This window comes from Archocentrus centrarchus, chromosome 19, assembly GCF_007364275.1.
Source record: "Archocentrus centrarchus isolate MPI-CPG fArcCen1 chromosome 19, fArcCen1, whole genome shotgun sequence".
Taxonomy (NCBI): Eukaryota; Metazoa; Chordata; class Actinopteri; order Cichliformes; family Cichlidae; genus Archocentrus; species Archocentrus centrarchus.
In genome coordinates, this window is record NC_044364.1 from 7,549,207 (window position 1) to 7,569,041 (window position 19,835).

General features: G+C 39.9%; 1 protein-coding gene across 4 annotated transcripts; it reads right to left on the bottom strand.

The window, feature by feature from the left end:
• Positions 1-4,619: 4,619 nt before the first annotated feature.
• Positions 4,620-19,318, bottom strand: tom1l2b (target of myb1 like 2 membrane trafficking protein b). 4 transcript variants are annotated; one of them, XM_030754460.1, is made up of 16 exons: positions 19,186-19,318; positions 18,681-18,765; positions 17,913-17,991; positions 17,464-17,613; positions 15,937-16,071; positions 15,663-15,809; positions 13,308-13,424; positions 13,053-13,186; positions 12,819-12,870; positions 11,394-11,402; positions 10,361-10,529; positions 9,042-9,168; positions 8,831-8,906; positions 7,944-8,003; positions 6,870-6,906; positions 4,620-6,753 (listed from the first exon to the last, which is right to left on the bottom strand). In XM_030754460.1, exons 1-16 carry the CDS (start codon positions 19,295-19,297, stop codon positions 6,605-6,607), a joined length of 1,638 nt encoding a protein of 545 aa, XP_030610320.1. In that variant the 5' UTR covers positions 19,298-19,318; the 3' UTR covers positions 4,620-6,604. The 4 variants fall into 4 exon arrangements, with proteins under 4 accessions (XP_030610320.1, XP_030610321.1, XP_030610322.1 ...); XM_030754461.1 differs by lacking the exon at positions 11,394-11,402; XM_030754462.1 differs by lacking the exon at positions 7,944-8,003.
• Positions 19,319-19,835: the final 517 nt, after the last annotated feature.

Below are 19,835 nucleotides of genomic sequence, written 5' to 3' on the forward strand. Positions count from 1 at the left end.
AACAAAGTTGTTGATGTTGAGGCGGCTGCCATGATGCCGCGGATATATTTGGGTAAATTAACTTAGCATAAAGTGCTTCAAGGCTAAGGGAGTGTGAGGAAAAGGAAAGGCACCAGTGAGGCCCGAAAAGTCAGTGCACATATTACATCGGCAGTGAATGTATAAAAGTGTAGCTACTGGCACAGTGTCCCAATGAGTGGCCTCTATTAAATAATATCTGAATTCCTCTGTTTGGCTCATTCGATCCCTCTAATATTTTGCATCAGTTATTTATAATTAATACCACAATATTTTCCATTTATAAAGTATGGTTTTGTTTGAAACTTCATTATGCGTATACTGCCAGGTGAAATGAGCAGCTAAGGGCAAGAAACAGCAGAATTGCAGGTGGAGGAAATTGGGAATGCATTGATCTGCAACATTAGTAACAAGTGAATTATAAACACAAATAGGTCATTTAATCTTGAGTGTTCGCAGCAGACTGGATGTAGCCGAGGCTGCGGTGAGAATTATGGGATTGGAGATGAATTTAGATGTATTTGCACCATGCTAAACTTTCCTTGAGCTGTGGTTGTAAAAGTGCAAATGAATTGCGGGGCTACACTTCCAAGACATATGAGCTACACTAACTAATGAAGACCAGTGAAATAGCCCGAGGACTTGCACACGCATGCATCTCTGCCCTTTGCCGTTTTGTGACACGTGCAGGGCTGCTTTGAGACTGGAATATGCTATTATTTTCAAATGCCTTCAAGTGTGTGTGTGTGTGTGTGTGTGTGTGTCAGCAATGAGAAAATCAACACATCATGTCAATCAGTGGCACTTGGGAGACATGTTTATATTTTGACTGTTAGACGCACGCACCCCTGCTAGGAATACAGTAGAAATAGGAGACTGGAGGTTACCAGGAGGGTTTTGGAAAGAAAATGGAAAATAGGCAATTTAATATAGTAAAGGGCTTGACATTCAAATGAAAATATAAGTCATGAATTTTATAGATATCTGTTTAAGTATGTCAGTTCTTGTGGGGTAAACATGCCACCTTTAGTGAAGTTTCGGGACAGGGGTTAAAGGTTTGGTTAGAGGCACAAATATGCAGTTACACAAATAAAAAAAAGAACAGGGCACATTTTGACATTGCCAAGAATAATGGCTTCAGATAAAGTGGTTTACCAAAACTTTAAACCTAACTCAGGTACTATTTAAAAGGTACTATTTTTAGCACTCCAAACCCCAACCTCCTGGGCTAAAAAAAAAAAAAAAAAATGAAGCAAAGATAATGTGCCCAGAGCTGCAGTTACTTTAATGGTCACTTGTGGCTGGGTCCAAAAGTGAGTCAATCCCCACAGGCTTAAAAGTCTAACTTCAGTCTGTATAAAAATATTTTTTGTCTTCATAGCTAATCCCCCCCCCCCCTTTAAACAACAACCGTGGGAGTGATTATTCCTTAATCGCTTTCTCAGATTTTTGTCGAGGCTTCAAGTTAGGGGTCGGGCTGCTGTAAGTGTGCCAGCACAGTGAGGCCTCGCCGACTGCTGTCTGCTAGGCCTCAACTCTGCTAATTCCAGTCACTGAACCAGATATCACAAGTGTTTGTGCTGCTGGTGCCCTCGAGAGCATTTGTAATTGAACTATCTGACAAATATTACAGCCTGCTGAGACAGAGCCCACCCAAGAGATCTGTGTTCCAGTTTTGGTGCGTTAAATCCAACTGCTTTATCAGTTTGTTTCTTAGCACTAACAAGCAGGTTTGTGTCTGTGCATTGCAGCCAAGTGCGCTAGGTAGGTATGTATCCTTATCAGGTTCAAAAATTACACCATGTCATTAATTATTTAACAAGAACTACGCCAAAATGCAGAAGGAGTGTGTGAAAAACTAAGTACAGCCTGTGATTCAATACCTTGTAGAACCGCCTTTAGCAGTAATAACTCAGTCTCTCACATCATTGTGGAAGAATTTTGACCCACCCTTCTTTATAACATTGCCTCAGTTCACTGAGGTTTGCAGACATTTATTTATGCACAGCTCTTCAGGTGAGGCCTGGACTTTGACTGGACTATTGCAACACCTTGATTCTTTTCACTTTTCAGTGATTCTGTTACAAATTTGCTGCTTTGCTTGGGATCAGCTGTAGCTGCCAGACAGATGGCCTCACATTTGACTCTAGAATACTTTGGTATACAGAGGAGCTCATGGTCGACTCGGGCTATTAATGCTCAATTTCGATTTTTTGTGAAATTTTTTTCTGCATGGTCGTTCACATTTCCAAATGTATGCGACTTGTATGTGATCTCCTGTGTGAATTGCAAACAACCTAGAAGTGTCCCACATGCGCAGTAAAGGATGCAATAATGTCACACGTAGAAAGCGTGCTCAGTGTTTGCGGAAGTAAACGTGGATCAGGATGCAGAATAGTGACATTTGTCGAGTGTCAATGACGTACAGGTCGGATTAATGCAACCTGGCCATACAGACACAGGTCAAATTTGATAAGATTAGATACGTATCGGATGTAGGACCACATATCCAAGTGGCCTGGGTCACATTTGTAAAAATCGGATCTGTGTTGTTCAGACTGTCATGAAAAGATCAGATACAGGTCTCATAAAGGCAAAAAAAAAAAAAAAATCGGAGTTGGATCACTTCAGGCTGCAGTGTGAACGCAGCCTCAGTGACTGAAAGGTGCCCGGGTTCATGACATGACAAATCATGACACCTCCACCACCATGTTTGACAGTTGGTATGGTTGTGTATGGTGCTGTGCATTATAGCCGAACATCTCCACATTGGCTTCATCTGTTTTTTTTTATAAATGGGCATTGTATTTTTCAGCAGATACTGTTAATGTAGTGGGAGTAAATAGTGTATTTACAGGGACTATTTTCAGCAGCGTGTTTAGATCTCTAATGAGTATTAAGGCAGACGCATGTGAGACTGACTTTTTCAGATAATGGAGGAGCATGTCACCCATTACAACTGTGTGGTTCATTAATGTGCTTTTAATAGCTGTTGAGCAGTAGTAACTGTTTGTTTTAATGGGATGTGAAAATATGAAAAATTACATATTTCCACTTTAATACTGTTCATATGATATCTATTAAATATGCCAAAAAAATAAATAAAAATTACACAGTAGCGACCAGCATTATTCACAACTTTTGCTGCAATCCAAAGCAACAGTGCTGTTGAGCTGATGAGAAGTTAGATTGTTGTTGACAAATGTCAAGGACAAGAGGACTCAAATAAGGCTGGCAGAAAGGTTGACATATGATACAACCATTTTCTGTGCTGTAAAGCATATCCATCACCCTGTTATAACATTCAAATCAACTACAATGGACCACAGCTCTGGTGAGCACTTCCTGCAATTTATACTGCTATATAGTAGACCCATTTGCATTGGTTTATTTTACTGGTAAGTGGACATTTAGTGTTTTGCCTCTGGCATGACCTCAAGCACATGTGCCATGTGGTTCCACGGTGCAGCCACCAGGGTGTGCTAGCTAACTGCCTGTGGAGAATTGAATGCCATTATCAGTCAGGACAACTGAGTCCAAAAAAAATGTTGATCCTCTGTTATTGCTTTTTATTCAGCTCCTCTGATGCGACCCTGTGCCGGTGTACACTCAGCCCTTCTGCATTCTTTTACAGTGATTTATTTTAAATAGCCAGGACGGTTGATCGAGAAGTCTAAATGTAAACATGAAATCCACCAGCAGCTCTTTTGTGTAGCTGGACTTTAAATAGCTTATTAATTAAGCCACCCACTGTAAAATGCTACAAACAGAGATCCAGTATATTTCAGTGTACTGCGGGACAGACACACCCCTCTTTGTTGACCGGGGAAATGCTCCAGTGACTGAGGTAGAATATGAGGGGCCGTGTTTTGGGATGAGGCGATTCCTAATGACCAATGGGGAAGCCCTATTGGTGTGGGGCCCATTAGCCTCTAGGGATGAGGTGGAGGAGGGTGAGGAGGGGTAAGGTAAAGGGAAATGGCTTACCGCAGGTCCGCTTCAGCTATTAGGGAGCCATGTGAAGATGTGAGGCCGGGGAGAAGATCAGTGCTGGATTTACAGCGTCAGAATTCTGATTAAAGACAAAAACCACCAGCAGACCACACTGCTAATGTTTTATTAGAGCTCATGCATAAGTCAAACAACACAAAGAGAAACGAGGCAACTCAGGAAAATTAGCAGTCATACAGCACAGCCTCCGTTATCAGCATCTCTTTTCATTTATTCCAGTGACAAAGAAACACATTGTTCTGCAAAACAGGTCTGACACAACGCTCTGGCAATGTTATCAGTAGCTGAGGTTCAGTTACAAATCACTGACAGAGCTCACACTGAGAGAAACCAGGTACCAAACAGGAAAATAACATGTTTCAGTGTTATTCTTATTTTAATTAAAAAACAAACAAAAAAAAAGGATCAAATATTTCAGCATTACAGAACAGCTTACACACAACACTCACACACACACACACACACACACACACACACACACACACACACACGTGTAACACTAAAACAGAAAAAAGGAAGGAGAAAGGAAGCTTCCCTTTCAAAATGTGCAATGATGACGCTTTGCCAAAAGTGTCCATACTATTTGTGTCTTTTTTTTTTTTTCTTCATGTGCTGGTCAGTCCATAAAGGTCTATTCAAATATGTGTCCTTCATGAGATAAAATGAGAGAAGTAGTGTAATTCTTTAACAGCTACAGACCAGCGATGAACTGCCCATATAATCCACCTCCACGTGTTTACTATCGGCCTCTTTCAACCAACAAAAATACCCACATACCAAATAACCCCAACCACGACAAATTAAATACATTAGCCAGCAGCAGTGTATAAAAAGAAAAATCTTAACTACATAAACAGAAGCCAAAAAGACACTAAAACATAAACCATTTCTCACCCCATCCATTAAACACAGCTTATTTCCCATTTGGATTTTTCCACAATAAAGTTATTTAAAATACTGATTTGAAGAAACAAACAAAAAAAAAAAAGTGCTGAATAAATTATTTATCTGCGTCATTAATTACATTAGTTAAAGATTTAGCTGATTTACAGTACATGTTGAAAGGTAACGCGGCCGTCAAAGTGCACACTTGTTACAATTGTGTAAAATGTTGCATTTATTATTGTCAAGAGCAAAATGTCTCATTTGCAGCACTATGTCTGCAGCGAGCTCATTTCTGAAAACAAATCATGTTGAAAGGTCAGGCCTTTAAAGATGTCAGCGTGAAGAAATAAAGGAGAAATGCACAAAAATAATGTGCAAACTGCTTCTGTTTTTAATGACATCCCTGCAATTAAAAAGAAAAAGCTGTAGATTTTAAGTCAATGAAACGCAAGAAGCCAGTTATATGGAATTTTTCCTTCAATACCCAAATGAAATCGCAAGCTTGGCCCTCTGAGCTCGAAGTTAAAAACAGACATACAGCACAGTCTTCCCCAAAACGGAGTTAAAACCTACGATCAGTGAGTAAAAACTCCTGAACGCATGCACCACGGACAGCACTCGTTCAAAAACCCATTCCCTTCCAACTCCAACACACCATGTTCAGCATAAATGAAAATTAAACCACATAGTTTACCAAACTATAGCAGCTTCAGGCTAATAAATGTCAACAAAATAATCTCAATAAATCTGTTGTGACCAGCAAATCATCAAATAACTGCACGTACGTTTGTCACCGGGAATGAGAAGGCAGGTAAGACTACACGTATGTTGGTACGGTGCGCAACGACAATCACAAAAACCGAAATCCCTTCTTAACCCTCATCTCTTTTAGCTTTTGTAAATAACCACATGTATATATTTTTTTCCCTTTTCTTGCAAAATCTCAGCCCAGTGAGGTACATCCCTACTGTCAAAGCAAGGGGAACATATATCCTTTTCAAAAATCTACATTAAATTACCATCTCTTACATAAATATGTAAGCTTAAATATACACACAACTAATAAACCTGACATTTGTCATTTACAGATATACAATTCAACTTAAGACAGACTTGCAAAGGGACTGATACAAACACCAAAACTAGAGCCTCGTAGGTATGATCAGTGCTTCTGCATATAAGGGAAATACTCTGCAATAACATCCATAATGTTTCTGCAGGGGTTTCTTTAACAGTAAAAATTTGTCTCAATTTGAGGGACTGGATAGGAATCGGACTCCCTACCTGTGACAAGGACTCTTTTTTATTTTGTTTGTTTGTTTTACAAAACTCTTCAGGATTAGCTGCAACATGAAGCTCTGCAGTCCACAACAGGCTGAAGGAGATTATTTATACCAAAAGAAGGAGGGGAAAGCCCGCTGCCTCGCCATCTCTAACACTGGTCATAAAGTGGGATCCATCATCTTTTGGCATAACAAAATAGGACATTTTCTTTTCCCTTAAATTAACGGAGAGCCTTAATGTAATTGTTACTGATTTTATGTGCAATTTCCTGTAGTGTGACTGAGTAGTGTTGCAATCAATCATAACAGAGGTGGATGTGTTTCAGTGTCAGCTCGGTCTCTCCTAAGGTGATGCTGCTCAGCTGGTCGGATCTAAGGCTGGGGATCAGAGATCAAAGCTGGGAGGTCTACGCAGCAAACAAAGTGTCCTCCGATCTCTCTGGCTTTTTGCGGCTAGGGGTTCCCTGCACTGCACCTGGGTTACCACTTGGGGGCGACGGTAGGCTGGGGGCCCTCTCAGCAGCTTTGGCTCTCTCCTCAAGGAACTTGTCAAACTCTGGATGCATTAAGTCAGGGTAAGAGAGCAAAAGAAGAAAAAGAAGAGAACAGAAAAGTGGTCAAACTGTAGCTGGAGACAGCTGGAAACATGTAAGAACAATTATGTTGCCATACCTTCACTTGTGACTCCTTCCTCACCTTCATCTCCTTTCTGTTGGAAAATAAAATAAAAAGCAATGTCACACCTGTGAGTTGACTGTGACAAACATTACCCACTGCAAACCACTGCAAACCAGCACAAACCGAAAACCAAATTATGATTCTTTGCATGTGCTCAAAACCACTAATTTAAACAAAACCAGAGAATACTTCTTTACTCACAACAAGGAGCCACTTACCTGCCATTACCACTGACCAAAAGTTAATATTAGAAGATATTATGCATTCTGGTTGTTCCCCAACCAAAACAGTTAATGTTGTCACTCAACGCACACACACACTCATAAATTTGTGCAACATAAGCACAAATTTGTTCAAAATAAGCAGTTGAGTCTTGTAATGCATTATTATTCATTCTGGGACACAAACTCACTTAGATTAAAAAAAAAAAAAAAAAAGTCTCTAGTGGATCAGTCAGTCAGGTGAAGAAGGTACTGGCCTGCAGTATGTACATTAAACATGAATGGATTGTGTTTGTAAGGTTTGTTTTTCTGAACCTCCACACTGGCAGGCGGAGGAGGTGGAGCCAGCTGACAGGAAACCAATCAGAAGAAAGAGAGCTGTCAGGGTGGCGCTAAACAGTGAGGAGGTAAAATGGTCTGTATAGCACAGTAGATGTACTGAGGGGATATCTATAAGCAAGTGCAAGATAAATAAGGATTGTGTGATTGTAACTAGGACAAAGCTACTCAAGTGGTAGCCACAAAGCTGGAGAAGGAGCTTTATAGGTCCCCTTTTAACTAAAAACAAACCAAAAAAAAAAAAAAAAAAAAGGTATTTTACATATCTGCATTCAAGACCTCATGCCATTTTGTCACATTCTCGCATAATTATGTCAGTCGGCCCCCACAACACACTGTTAGTAAGTTTTCAAATGTGATTGATTAGTTGGAAAAGTACCATAGTGTAAATATGTTATTTTCAGGCTTAAAAAAAAAAAAAAAAAAATCTATATAAAATAAAGGGATACAACAGAGTGAAAAAGTAAAGAGAAGCAAGCATAAATTAAAATAAATATGATGGGCTCACCACATCAGTACATAGCCACTCCTCTATGTCATCCATGACAGAGGACTGGCCTCCGGCACCCTATGGGGCAGCATGGAGACCACCACAGGTGGCCAGAAAAAAAAAACAGAAATAAAATCCCACCCCAAACACAACAGAAAATGACTCAAATGAACTCAGTGGTTACTCAAATGCAACTTAATCAAGTTGTAAGAAAAAGAAATGAATAAAAAGAAATCAGTGTTTGAGATTAAGCTTTGAGGCAGAGTGCACGGTCACACAAAAAGAAATCCATACACGGGTGAAGCTGGAAAGGTAGCGCCATGCTGGTGAGGTTGAATAAAGCAAAGCAACGGTGCAGACTGCAGCCAAAAATTAACTAAAATCACAAGCTTAAAAAAACAAACAAACAAACAAAACAAAAAAACAACTCAGAAATGTTGTATCTTCATTCCAAACAAACAATCCCAATTGACGAACCGTGTCACAGCAGGTAATACAGCTAGCATAGTGTTTTCTTTCCATCTTGGCAAACGATAAAGCCGCAAACAACTTACAACTCTGGTTAGTACTGCATGAAGGACAAGATCTAACTCCCCACCCACCATGTTAAAAAAAAAACAAACAAACAAAAAACAAACTGTAGTTGAGATGATACGCAGCCCCAGTATTCAAACCATTCCCATTAAACTGTAAGATGTAAATAAACAGAGACAAAAACTACATTTCTCAGTTTGTTCAAGGGGTTAGTAGCATCTAGCAGCACCCGTACAAGCATGTGAGAGCATGTCAGCCTCAGAATGACTGGTCAGAAAGCGCACAAGCACAAACATTAAGTCTCAGAATGTTCTGCAAGGCTATGAAAACACTGGCTAAAAATGACAGCCCAAATCATCACTGATACTCACCCCTCCTGCAGCTGGCTGTAGAACATCCAGAGTGGGAGGAAGGCCTCCAGCGGCGTGGGTGTTTTCTGATGCAGTACTGAGACAAGATATATACAAGGGAATGTTATCACCAGCTGCTTTCTCTCTCCACCCTCCCCCAAAAAATGAGAGGAAGGTCCAATACCAAACTAAATTTCCCACTCCTCATTGGACTGCTCTGTAGGACTCTTACGTGTTCTGCGGCTCAGACATGGTTCCAGTTCTGGTTTGAGCAAACACATCAAAGTCGTCCTGGCCAGTTGGAGGCTTACAGCTGGACAGGGAGCTCAAGGTACTGCTCACACTGTCTGCACCCATGTCTGGAGGAGACACAAAAAAACCCCTTTAATATCAAGCTAAAAAACTGCACAGAAGCGGATCAGACTGTAGTGGGCATAAAACCATCAAATACACATGGAAGACTGTACCACAGGGGGCAGAAAAAAGAATTTTTAAAAAAAATCTTAGCAGGATGAGTGGACAAACCTAAATACCTAAATTGTTAAAGGTTGAAAAATAAGTCCATTATTTAGATTAAGAAAAAAGGCTGTTTCCACTGAGCTGAATTTTAAGTATAATTTGGATCCAACAACAGAAAACTAACATCATCTCTTGCACTAAGTTGTTTAAATTTTGACAGTCTCACATCAAACTGATTACCGATTTTGTGTATACATGTGCCACTGCTTCACACCACAGAGATCCCTTTGTGCTACAGGAGAAATTAACAGCTCTGAGCCTATTTTATTGGGACACTGTAAAAGCCGGGCAAAGAGTTTGTGGAATCAGCAGTGACGCATCCACTGACATTCCTCCACCCACATGACTAAGTGTCGGCACTGACAGCAGCCCACAGCAGCAGCAGGTACAGGAAAATAACAGTCAACAGTGAACTCGGGTTACATGGTACATTAAGATAATTTTAGTTATTTTAACTTTGTCAAAGTAAAATCAAGTTTTGATGGTTGTTTTGTGAGCATCACTCTCTGCACACCTATCTGAGCCAACACTAGGATGGTACCCACTGCACCTATGGTGTCACAGCTTCACTAATCTAACATGAATTTAAATAGAGTACAAAAAATAAAAAAAATAACTCATAACTACACCTCTGTACAACATCCTCCATAAGCTTTGCTACTGCAGCTCTGGAACTTCCAGCACGCCACATTAGGGCACTACAGTAAAATAATTTATCTGACCTGTAATTGGAGGCTGCCCTGTATTTGTTTGTTGTTCATTGCAAAAGATCCAAGACTTTGTTGGCTACCAGCAGTTATTTGAGGAAGAACAGTAACTGTAACAAATCCAGACTTTTACTTCCAGCCCCACAAGCTAAACAAACTGACAATCACCAACTTGGAAGTTGTCAAAAACTGTAACACCAACTGACATGAATTCAGCAACACCTGCTAAACAGTTCTGTTTTTGAATATATAATGAAATAGTAACTAATGAACATTTGTAGCATAAAAATGTGAATTTTGATTCTTTTGAGGTAGTCATGCATACCGAGACCAGCCAAGCGAGAGGCCAGGGTAGCTGGGGAGGAGGGCCTTCCTGCAGAGGCTGTAATAGTCGGAGGCAAGCTGGTTGGGGCTGCGTTCGGCATATTACTGACCACAGCAGGGGAGCCTGGGCCGAGATCTATCAGGTTGTCCTCGGTAGCCTCACTGAGGACCTGATGAATGGGGAATGATGAGACACAATACGGCTTCAGTTCATGTAAAAGCAAAAGATTTAAAAGTTTTTTGGCACATAAGGAGCAAAAGAAATCCTTTGTGGGAGACTATAAATGGCAGGGTTATTCAGGATCTAGTTTTTTGATTATAACTGAAAAGAGAGAAAAAGAAACATCATTTACAGAATAAATATAAACAAAATGAAGGTGTGCTGCAAAACAAGAGTGAGCATACTCTTGAAAGACATACTGGTTAGCTTCAGGAGAGCATGAAAAATGTCTGTGACTCAGGGAAGCAGCAAATCAACTCAATTTCTGGACAACGGTTTCTTAAGGGGGGTGTAAGAATACTTTTATTTTAGAGAAACAGTTACATTTCAACTGCACTTCATATAGAAAACTGCCAACCAGGCCATTAAGTATAAATGTACTGTGAGGAAGGAATTCCCTAATTGTTGCTTATCCATTTAAAACAAAAGATAAAATAAAGGAAAATAACCCCCTTAAGAAGGCAGAAGTACAGCAGGGAGGGAGGAGGGTAGATTGACTCTTTGGACTCCAGGAGACTTGTTCCTTTAAGACCAATTTGCAAATCTCAAACCCTGACGGTTCGAGACAATGCAAAGCCAACATGACAGTGATTCTAGGGCATACATTCATTTTGGTGCCATCCTAAGCTTATGTCACTGTCAGCCTGCCTCCGGGTTTGACATATCACTGACTGTTGGGGGCTGCAGATCGAAAACATGCCATATGGGTTAAAAAGGTACTGCTGAATGCTGGGCCCGTGTTCTTTAGTCATGTTTCAGTCACAGTTGGGTGACACTGATCATTTAGGGAGGATGACAATGTTTTCATACTTGCCTGTTTCAGCTAGCCACAGTAACAGAAGAACAGAAAAGAACAGAAAGTAAGACACAGTGAATACCATTAACATGCCTGTTTAAGGACACACTGTAATGGCATGATAGCTATGGAAGATATAGCACGCCTAAACAATTTGAAACCCAGTGGTGATAATGCTCTATCACAAGATTGCTCTTATCATTTTTTTTACTTGCCTATTATAACAACAACAACAACAACAACAACAACAACAACAAAAACCCTATATATGGATTTGCAAGGAAATTGTACTAGAGGGTGGGTTTGGCCAAGCTTGGGGGTAATGAAAGTTTGGAGTCAATCAGGATCCCGTTCTGAATCCAGGAAATGTGAAAGGACTCTACAATAGGAGTTTTCATGTCATATCATCTTGAGAAATCCAAGATCTCAAGAAAACTAATCTGAATCCAAATATCAACAGGAAAGTCACGAAGGGAACCAAACAGGAAAGCCTTCCACTAGAGTGGGCAATTATTATTCATTATTTATTTTAATTACTTGGCCTCCAACGATTATTAAGACATTAATCAAGTTTAAACAATTATCGTGATGCACTTTTTCACCCAACAATGCACCTTTTACAGCTGTTCATGGCCCTCCTTTAAAGCCCAAATTCACTCCCTGTTTAATTCAGTTCATTTATAATGTTCACTCATCTACACTGACATGTTCTGAATTTTTTTTGGTTGCATAAATGGACATCTCTAAACTCAATGAATAATCATGTTAATATTGACCAAAATATTTGTGATTATTACACCTTCTACTGTAAGCAGTTCCCAGTCGTGCGATGTACAGCATAGTAAGTAAAGAGAGCAGGAGAAAATAAATTTGCTTCCCATCTAAATGCAGATTGTTTCTTTTTTGAAACACTGTAAGGCAGTACTGTACCTCAGTAAATAATTTATTCACACATGCAAGCTTTAAATCATGACGACACACCAATGTTAGATATTTTGCAGAGTAATGAAGAAATACAAGCAGCCCAGTTCCAGTACAAAAGCAATGCATTCAATTTGCATTTTCTGCAGTCTATGTTTCCCCTACTGGACAGAAATTAAATTGTAGAAAGGCAATTTGACATCTCAAAAAAGAACAAAAAATTCAAACTAAATATAAATTACATAAAATGGTTTCTCTGCATTTCATGGCAAAACCAAACACACTTATGTCTTTGTTGGGTTTCCATTTAATTAGGCATGTACATCTGATAAACAGCTGACAGGTTTTGACATATAAAGACAGCACATGAAAGCCACTGTAAAGCCACATCCACACTGCAGACACTGAAAGGTGTGGATGTCCGAGAATGCGGAAAATAAGCTGTGTGAATTAGCTCAATAGATTGAGAGAGGAAATCCAGGAATTTTAAGTATGATGCAATCCCAGTATACACTGACTCACCCCATTGTTGACACTCTGAGCTGAGGACCTTCCAGACCTGAACCTCTCATACCTGAAAGCAAGAAATGGATGACATGAAAGGAATGAACCAAAAGTCTGTAGCTTACCAAATCCATTCTGTGCAAACACACCGTGCTGCCAGGGTAGACGAGTTTGGCTGCATGCACTTTCTTCCACCCAAAGACATGTTTGCACCTGCATTTGCACAATATGTTCTTGTCTGTGTTTTCTAACCTTTCATAGCGGAGGAAAATGTTGTTGAGGTCATCATTGACATGCAGCAGCTCCTCTGTTACAGCCTCATTAGAAACACAGGAGATGAGCTCCACTATTCTCTGCTGCATAGCTCTACAAGTCCTGTTCAGCTCCTACGCAAACCAAAGGGACACAGTGCAAACACTTACAAAAACACATATATATGCACAGGGGTCTCAATCTGAAATGAGTAAACACACACACACACACAAAAAAAAATGTGTGCTCTCTTGCCTGTAGTAACTCATAGTCTGAAGCATCCTCCTGTCCTGGAACCATTTCGGTCAACATCTCTGACATCACCTTAGTGTTTCCACGAACAACGTCCAACTCACTGCGTAGCCGGCAAATCTGATAAAAATGCAAGTTCATCTAAAAAAAATTAGTTTCCTAACAATAAATTGGGTGCTAAACAACGACAACAAGAAGTAAAGCATATCTCAACTAAATTATAAACCGATTTAAAATACATGTGTGGCATATTGTGGCAATGAAGAAACCAACCAACCAATCAGTCTGGGAAACAAAGCACAAGGCATCTCCCCTTCAAGATCATCTCTTTGTGCACATTTGGACTGCTTTCAGCACTGCACTTGCACTGTGCACTCTTGGATTTTGAAAACATCAACCTCTGTTTCAATCAGACCTCAATTTTGTAAGAAGGATCACTGCTGGCAATAAGAGCTCTGGTTATGATCCAGCAGTTTTCATTTGAAGACTCCACATTTTACAAGGTCAAAAGGCAGCACGCAGGCTTGTTTTCTGACATTTGCTAGATTGTGCACTTGGAATTTCTTGCGTAGGGTGAGCCTATCAATGCATTCTGCTGTAATGTCCTGGCCTTCAGTGGAAACAGTCTAAACAGTACTAAACAGCAGTGATGGGGAACATACTTGCAGCACGTGCTGATACGCAGTGCATTGAAAGTGCAAGCGTGTCTTTGGATACACACAATCGTGACTCATCAATCATCAGATCTGCCTCCGTGTGGCTTGACAATCAACCTTAAAGATTACCCTTCTGACACACTGGAGGAGATCTTCCATGACCAGCAGAAGCATAAATACAAGGGAACAGAATGGGGCTTCCAGGAAGCAATCTATATATAGCAGCTGCACTGAAACCAGTCTGGAGGTGCACAAGAAGATGAGCTTGAAAACTGGAGATGAAAATTACTTAAGTTTTTTTTAAAAAAATGGGCCAATTCCCAGAACTTTCTGACCACACATTATACACTTGAGAAGGCGTGTAATTAATTAAATAATAAATTCAGTCAAAATAAATGGTACAAAGTAAAGAGTGAAAGTGTATTTTTCTACTATGACCAGACAATAATTGAGTTCAAATGCAAAACCGTCTAAATCCACCTGGACACTTTTCTTTTAAGAGTATTTTTTATTTAGTCTCCTGTGTTAAAGACATTTCATTTTACAGGCAATGATGAACTTATTATTTAGAGAACAAATTGCTTTTTTTTCTCCCCAAAAATGTAAATACAGTCTTTTCCCTACTTTTTAACAAATATTTTGTTTTTGGCAAAAATGGCTAAATCCAGAGGTTCTTTTTTTTCGCAAAAACCTCTAAATCAACTTCTCCCACATGGACATAGTTAAGAGCGGCAAAATCTCCTTTGATGGAACTGGAAACATTGAAAATTATGAAAGAACAGAATAAATTAGAAATTCACCATTTCTGGGGATTAAGGGGGTGGACAGGTTCATCCATACTTATACGCCATACATTTTCAGATACAACATGTGATCATTCTAGTCAGTCCGTCCTCTGCCCAGCATGAATGAAGGCAAAAGGCCCAAATATGAGACTAAAATTCTATATAGCTTCACACAGTACAATCGCAACGGCACAAAATGACAGCTCATTTATTTCAACAATAGCAGAATAGTAGATAGGATGGGGGTCGTGACAACGAGGGGCTGCGACCGGCGCCACCCACATAAGGGGTAGACAGGGGAGAGACAGAGAGGGGAGATGGAGACAGAAGCCCTGCGCAGGCTGACAAGTATGCTCGGCATCCTTCCACAGGTTCACCTACAGAAACCGTGTTACGACTTTCACTTCCTCTAGACAGTCCGGTTTGATTGCTAAACATTTTTTTCTATACACAAAACAAAGCTAGACTCACCTACAGCTGTGTCTACAATCTGAACACCACAAAAGCTGGTTCCTCAGTGCACTGCAGAGCTGAAAATACTTGAAGCCACATGATCCAATCTTGCGTTCTGATTGGCTCTAGGGATGTAGACGAATTGGGCCGGCAATGGGAAGTGGTGTTTAGAGGCTTTTGACAACACATAGATAATTCAGACTAGGCAGAGATCGGTATTTAGTGGGTTATGACGCAAAACTATTTGACTGGCATATAGTATGTATGGAAAGGATTCCATAAGTTTTGTTATCTAATTTTTGACAGAGGTGGTGTTTAGCAGCTTTTGCATCTCAACTCCTCAATTACTAGTTCCGTACAATTTCTAGTGTAGTTTCATTGCTTTGTAGAAAGGTGGTTGCAAGGTAAATACATACCTAGAAGAAGTTTTCTCTTTTAGAGTGGTTATGGGAGTATAACTGTACCTGTTCGGGTGTAGGATTAATGGATCCAGAGGCATGAATGTTCGGGACTTGAGAGGTGGTGTAGGCTGGTGGGACAGAGTGTTGTGCGGGCTGAGTAGTGCTGCTGTACTTGTGTAGGGTGGAGTCGCCTTCTGGAGCAGTGGCTGACTAGAAATGATAGAGAAGGTGATAATACATATATCAGTAACATATTACCTGGGAAGGTAATTATACTGTGCTTGGTTGTTGCAAAGGACATTCAGCCAACTAGGCTGCCAAGTATGAGGTCTCCTACACGCTGAGGTGTGTGTATAGGTGACAGGGTCTCCAGGTCCGATGTTGGGAACTCGATGCCTTTTCTCTTTAGCTCCTCATAAATTTGAACCACACCCGTAAGGTCAGGACTGCTTCTGAATGCGTCAGCCCATGCCTGAACAAAGCAGAGTAAAAAGGGTTAAAAGAAATGAGGGAGACGGACTGAAAAAACAAAAAATAAAAACAATGGGTTAAAGGGAGGGCTGACACAGCAAACAAAGCAAGTGATGTGAGAATAGTAAAAGGAGCCTGTTCTCTGATATTTGTTCATCTGCCCTGAATACATTCAGTCAGCAAACCACAAAGCTTTTGGCTTCTCTCTTAGCAGAGGGTAGTCTGGGCTTGAGCCATTACAACAGCTTGAATACAAGACAAAATATATGCAGGTTACCAAAATGATCATAAAGCTGGTAGGAGTTCAGCTAGAATTTCAACTTTGACTTTAAACTTGTAAGGGTTATGAAATGTGCACACATGCTAACTTTTACCAGCTCCAGAGTAAACACAATCCTTGAGAGATGAGACAGGTTATTAGGGAGGTGCACCAACACAATCACAGCCTGTTGCCCAACTGGGTTTTAACTCTCTTACTAATGAAAATGTCAACAATACTGCAGCTGTTGATTTAAGGTAGTGTTGCACCATAAATATGCCCACACATCTTCCCCAGCTGACCTTCATGCCATAAACACGTTTCTCTGACTACTAAATAAACAAGAAAAAAAAAAAAATTGGCTGCTAGCTTCTCCCTCACAACTACTGTATGTTCCTCGTGGATCCATGCTGTAAGCTGTGGTCACATAGCATCCCTGATGGAAATAAGAGCAACCCACGTGAACCTTGCTGGGTTATCTGAGCTGTGAGAGGTAACTAGAGCTGCTACTGGCTGAAGCCCTGGAGACAGTGTGCCTTACCTGAGACTATGCCTGGGGATGAAAGACCACCTGAACAGCCACACTTGCCGTAAACACCTACTCCATAAACTTTCTCTCTCACAAACTCAATCACAAATTTTTCTTTCCCTCACATTGATGTACATCGTTGCAGAAAAAAAATAAATTAGCAATGCATGGTTTGTGAAATTTTGGGCCCTGTGATACAATTTGACCGATACTTTTTCATTTATTTTGTTTTCTTTTCAGGGTTTCTTCTACATACATTTTCATTTTCTATAAATATAGAACAGCTAAGGCAAATCTCATGACTTGTTGGGCCTCTACTAGGTCCACTAATTAAACTGCAATATTTAAATACAGTTAAACATAATTTGGTCATCTCCCATATATATGCGTTACTTTCTCATCATGCAAGAACAGGGGAAATAAACTCAGTGATGTCTCCATTTGTTTTTCTTCTCTCTCCTCCTGTGTGCAGAGCTGCAGAGCGCTGCTGTTCAAGTCTGAGGCATCACAATTTGTGACTGGCTGATGCATATTGCCATTTAAAAAAAAAAAAAGAGACACAAGAGGGTACAAACTTGGTGCATTCAATTTTACCATTATCTTACCTGAATCAGGGCGAGTACTTTATCTTGAACAATGGTAGGTGGGTTGTTCTTGGGAGAGATAATTTTAACAAGCACGCCATCAACGAAGTCCCTGCTAGTCACTAAAGCATGGAAACGATGGCCGCAGTTCTTCACACACGTCTCCAGGACCTGACAGATGCAAAGACGCCATCAGTGAACCCGCTCCTCTTATAGAAAGGTTTAAAGTTTTGTAACTGAGATATGGAATGAACATAATGTGTTGGACTGCAAACTATGAATGTAAATTACATTATACAAACAAGTTAACACTGATATATAAAGGCATGAAGACTGCATTTATGTAACAGAAAAAACCCACACCTGTGAATTATTCATTTACTTGCTAAATGAGGAAAACTTATATAATGTTTACCTTTGTAACATATATAAATAGTTTAGCTGCCCTTCTCCTGCTCATGTGAACTTACTGTTAAAGCCAGCATCACTTCCCTATAGTTCCTATTCCCATTTAGTCTTTTCTTCATTGCTCTAATGGCATCCTTTGGCCTGCAATAGACACAAGTCAAAGCACACATTAAGCACACAAGAATAGAACATTATAGTATGCCTGGCTATCGCTTTTAAATGGCCTATGAAGAAAAAAAAATTACAGATAAGCTTTACATGGCATTTTCAAAGACACTGACCAGATGCCAGACACTGTAGCAAATGTTAGAAAGCTAAATATGAGAAGCATGTGTCAATAATTATTTGCCACTGTGGCTGGTCTGCTCTAAAAAGTAAATGATTAACTTTCTGTCTCTATTTCTAACAGTGCACACCAGCCTTAGATCAGTGGGTGTGTTACACCCAATGCATTCATCATGGACAAAAGACAAGACCTGTTATTACAGTACACTTTGCTAGGCCAGATCCACCTAATCTGGTTTACAACCCACTGATCAAACAAGTCTTGGACTTCACACACCAGTTTTAAACATTCAGTACAAGGTTAATGGAGCAAAGAGATAAGATGAGGCCTCGCATAAATCTACCTCATACAGTCAGTGCTAGTCTGCCTCACTTATTATGACTCAGATAAAGGAAAAAAAGGGAAAGGTAATTCTACTTGATCATGTTTGCGGCCCTCCATAATATAAAAAGCACAGGTGCACGGATGGTAAAGTTAAACCAGTGCAGTGTGCGTTTAATCAACACGTCATGTGGTTATTCATTGATTTTCTCAGTACACTCACCCATCCTCTGTTTCATTGATGATGTCACATATTTCCATGTTGAGAGTCCAGTCTTCACTTTGTAGGGAACCATCAGTGGCTCTCTCTGAAACACACATGCACTTACTTAAGAAAATCGCCTTAATAACGTCTTAAAAACAGCGCACCAATTTAATGACGATGACTTGTGGCTAGCTAACTGGTAGCTAACTTAGCTGTTTGTCATTATTTGAAATAGAAGTAATTGTGTTTGTTAACGGTTTGTGCCAAACAAACGATGGCATAAAGCACACATTTAGTTTGATAACGGGAAAGCTTGCACGGTGACAGCAGATGTTGCCGTAACTAATAGTTAGCTAGGCGGCTAACGCTGGCTTTCCAGCTGTAGAGAAACTCATTCAGGGACGTTAGCATGCTAAAGATAGCAAACCCGTAAATGACTGTTACATAAAATAGACACCTTTCTAAGGTATATACATATGATGTATATACCGTGATGTCGTCTCCTTAATAATTAGTAACGTACCAATGCAATGTCCCACAGGGGTGCTGTAAGGATTTCCCAAAAGGAACTCCATCTTGCTCGACAACAAACAAGTCAGTCCATGGGTTGATAACGATGATACATGAGGAAACATCCAGCAAGTCCCGCAAACGCATCAACGTCATTGGTCGAAAAAATCCAAACCCTCAGCGTGATTGGACAGCAAGAACACCCATTATGAGATTCAGGCGATTGTAAATAAAGGGAACCAAAGGTTGCAACTGATGTCTTATGAAACATTCAATGTCGTATTAGCTAAGGCAGACATAGAATTATAATTTTTTTATATACATTTTTTATGTTTTTTTCCCCATTTCTGGTATTTTTTCATATATATATATATATATATATATATATTTTTTTTTTTTTTTTTTGTGTGAAGTTTTGTTATTTTGTAACTATAAGAAAAACACTACATAAAGTTTATAATAGATCAGACAAATATGACATCTGTCAAAATGTTTTAACCTGCTTGAGTTTTGCTTTCCATGAAACCAAACCTTTGGTAAATAAAAACTGCACTCACAAACATGATTCCAATCCTTTACCACTTTAATGTATGTCAACCGTAAAAACGACAAATCCTGCTCTTTGTAGAGACGATATTACTGATAACAGGCCGTCTCTGTACA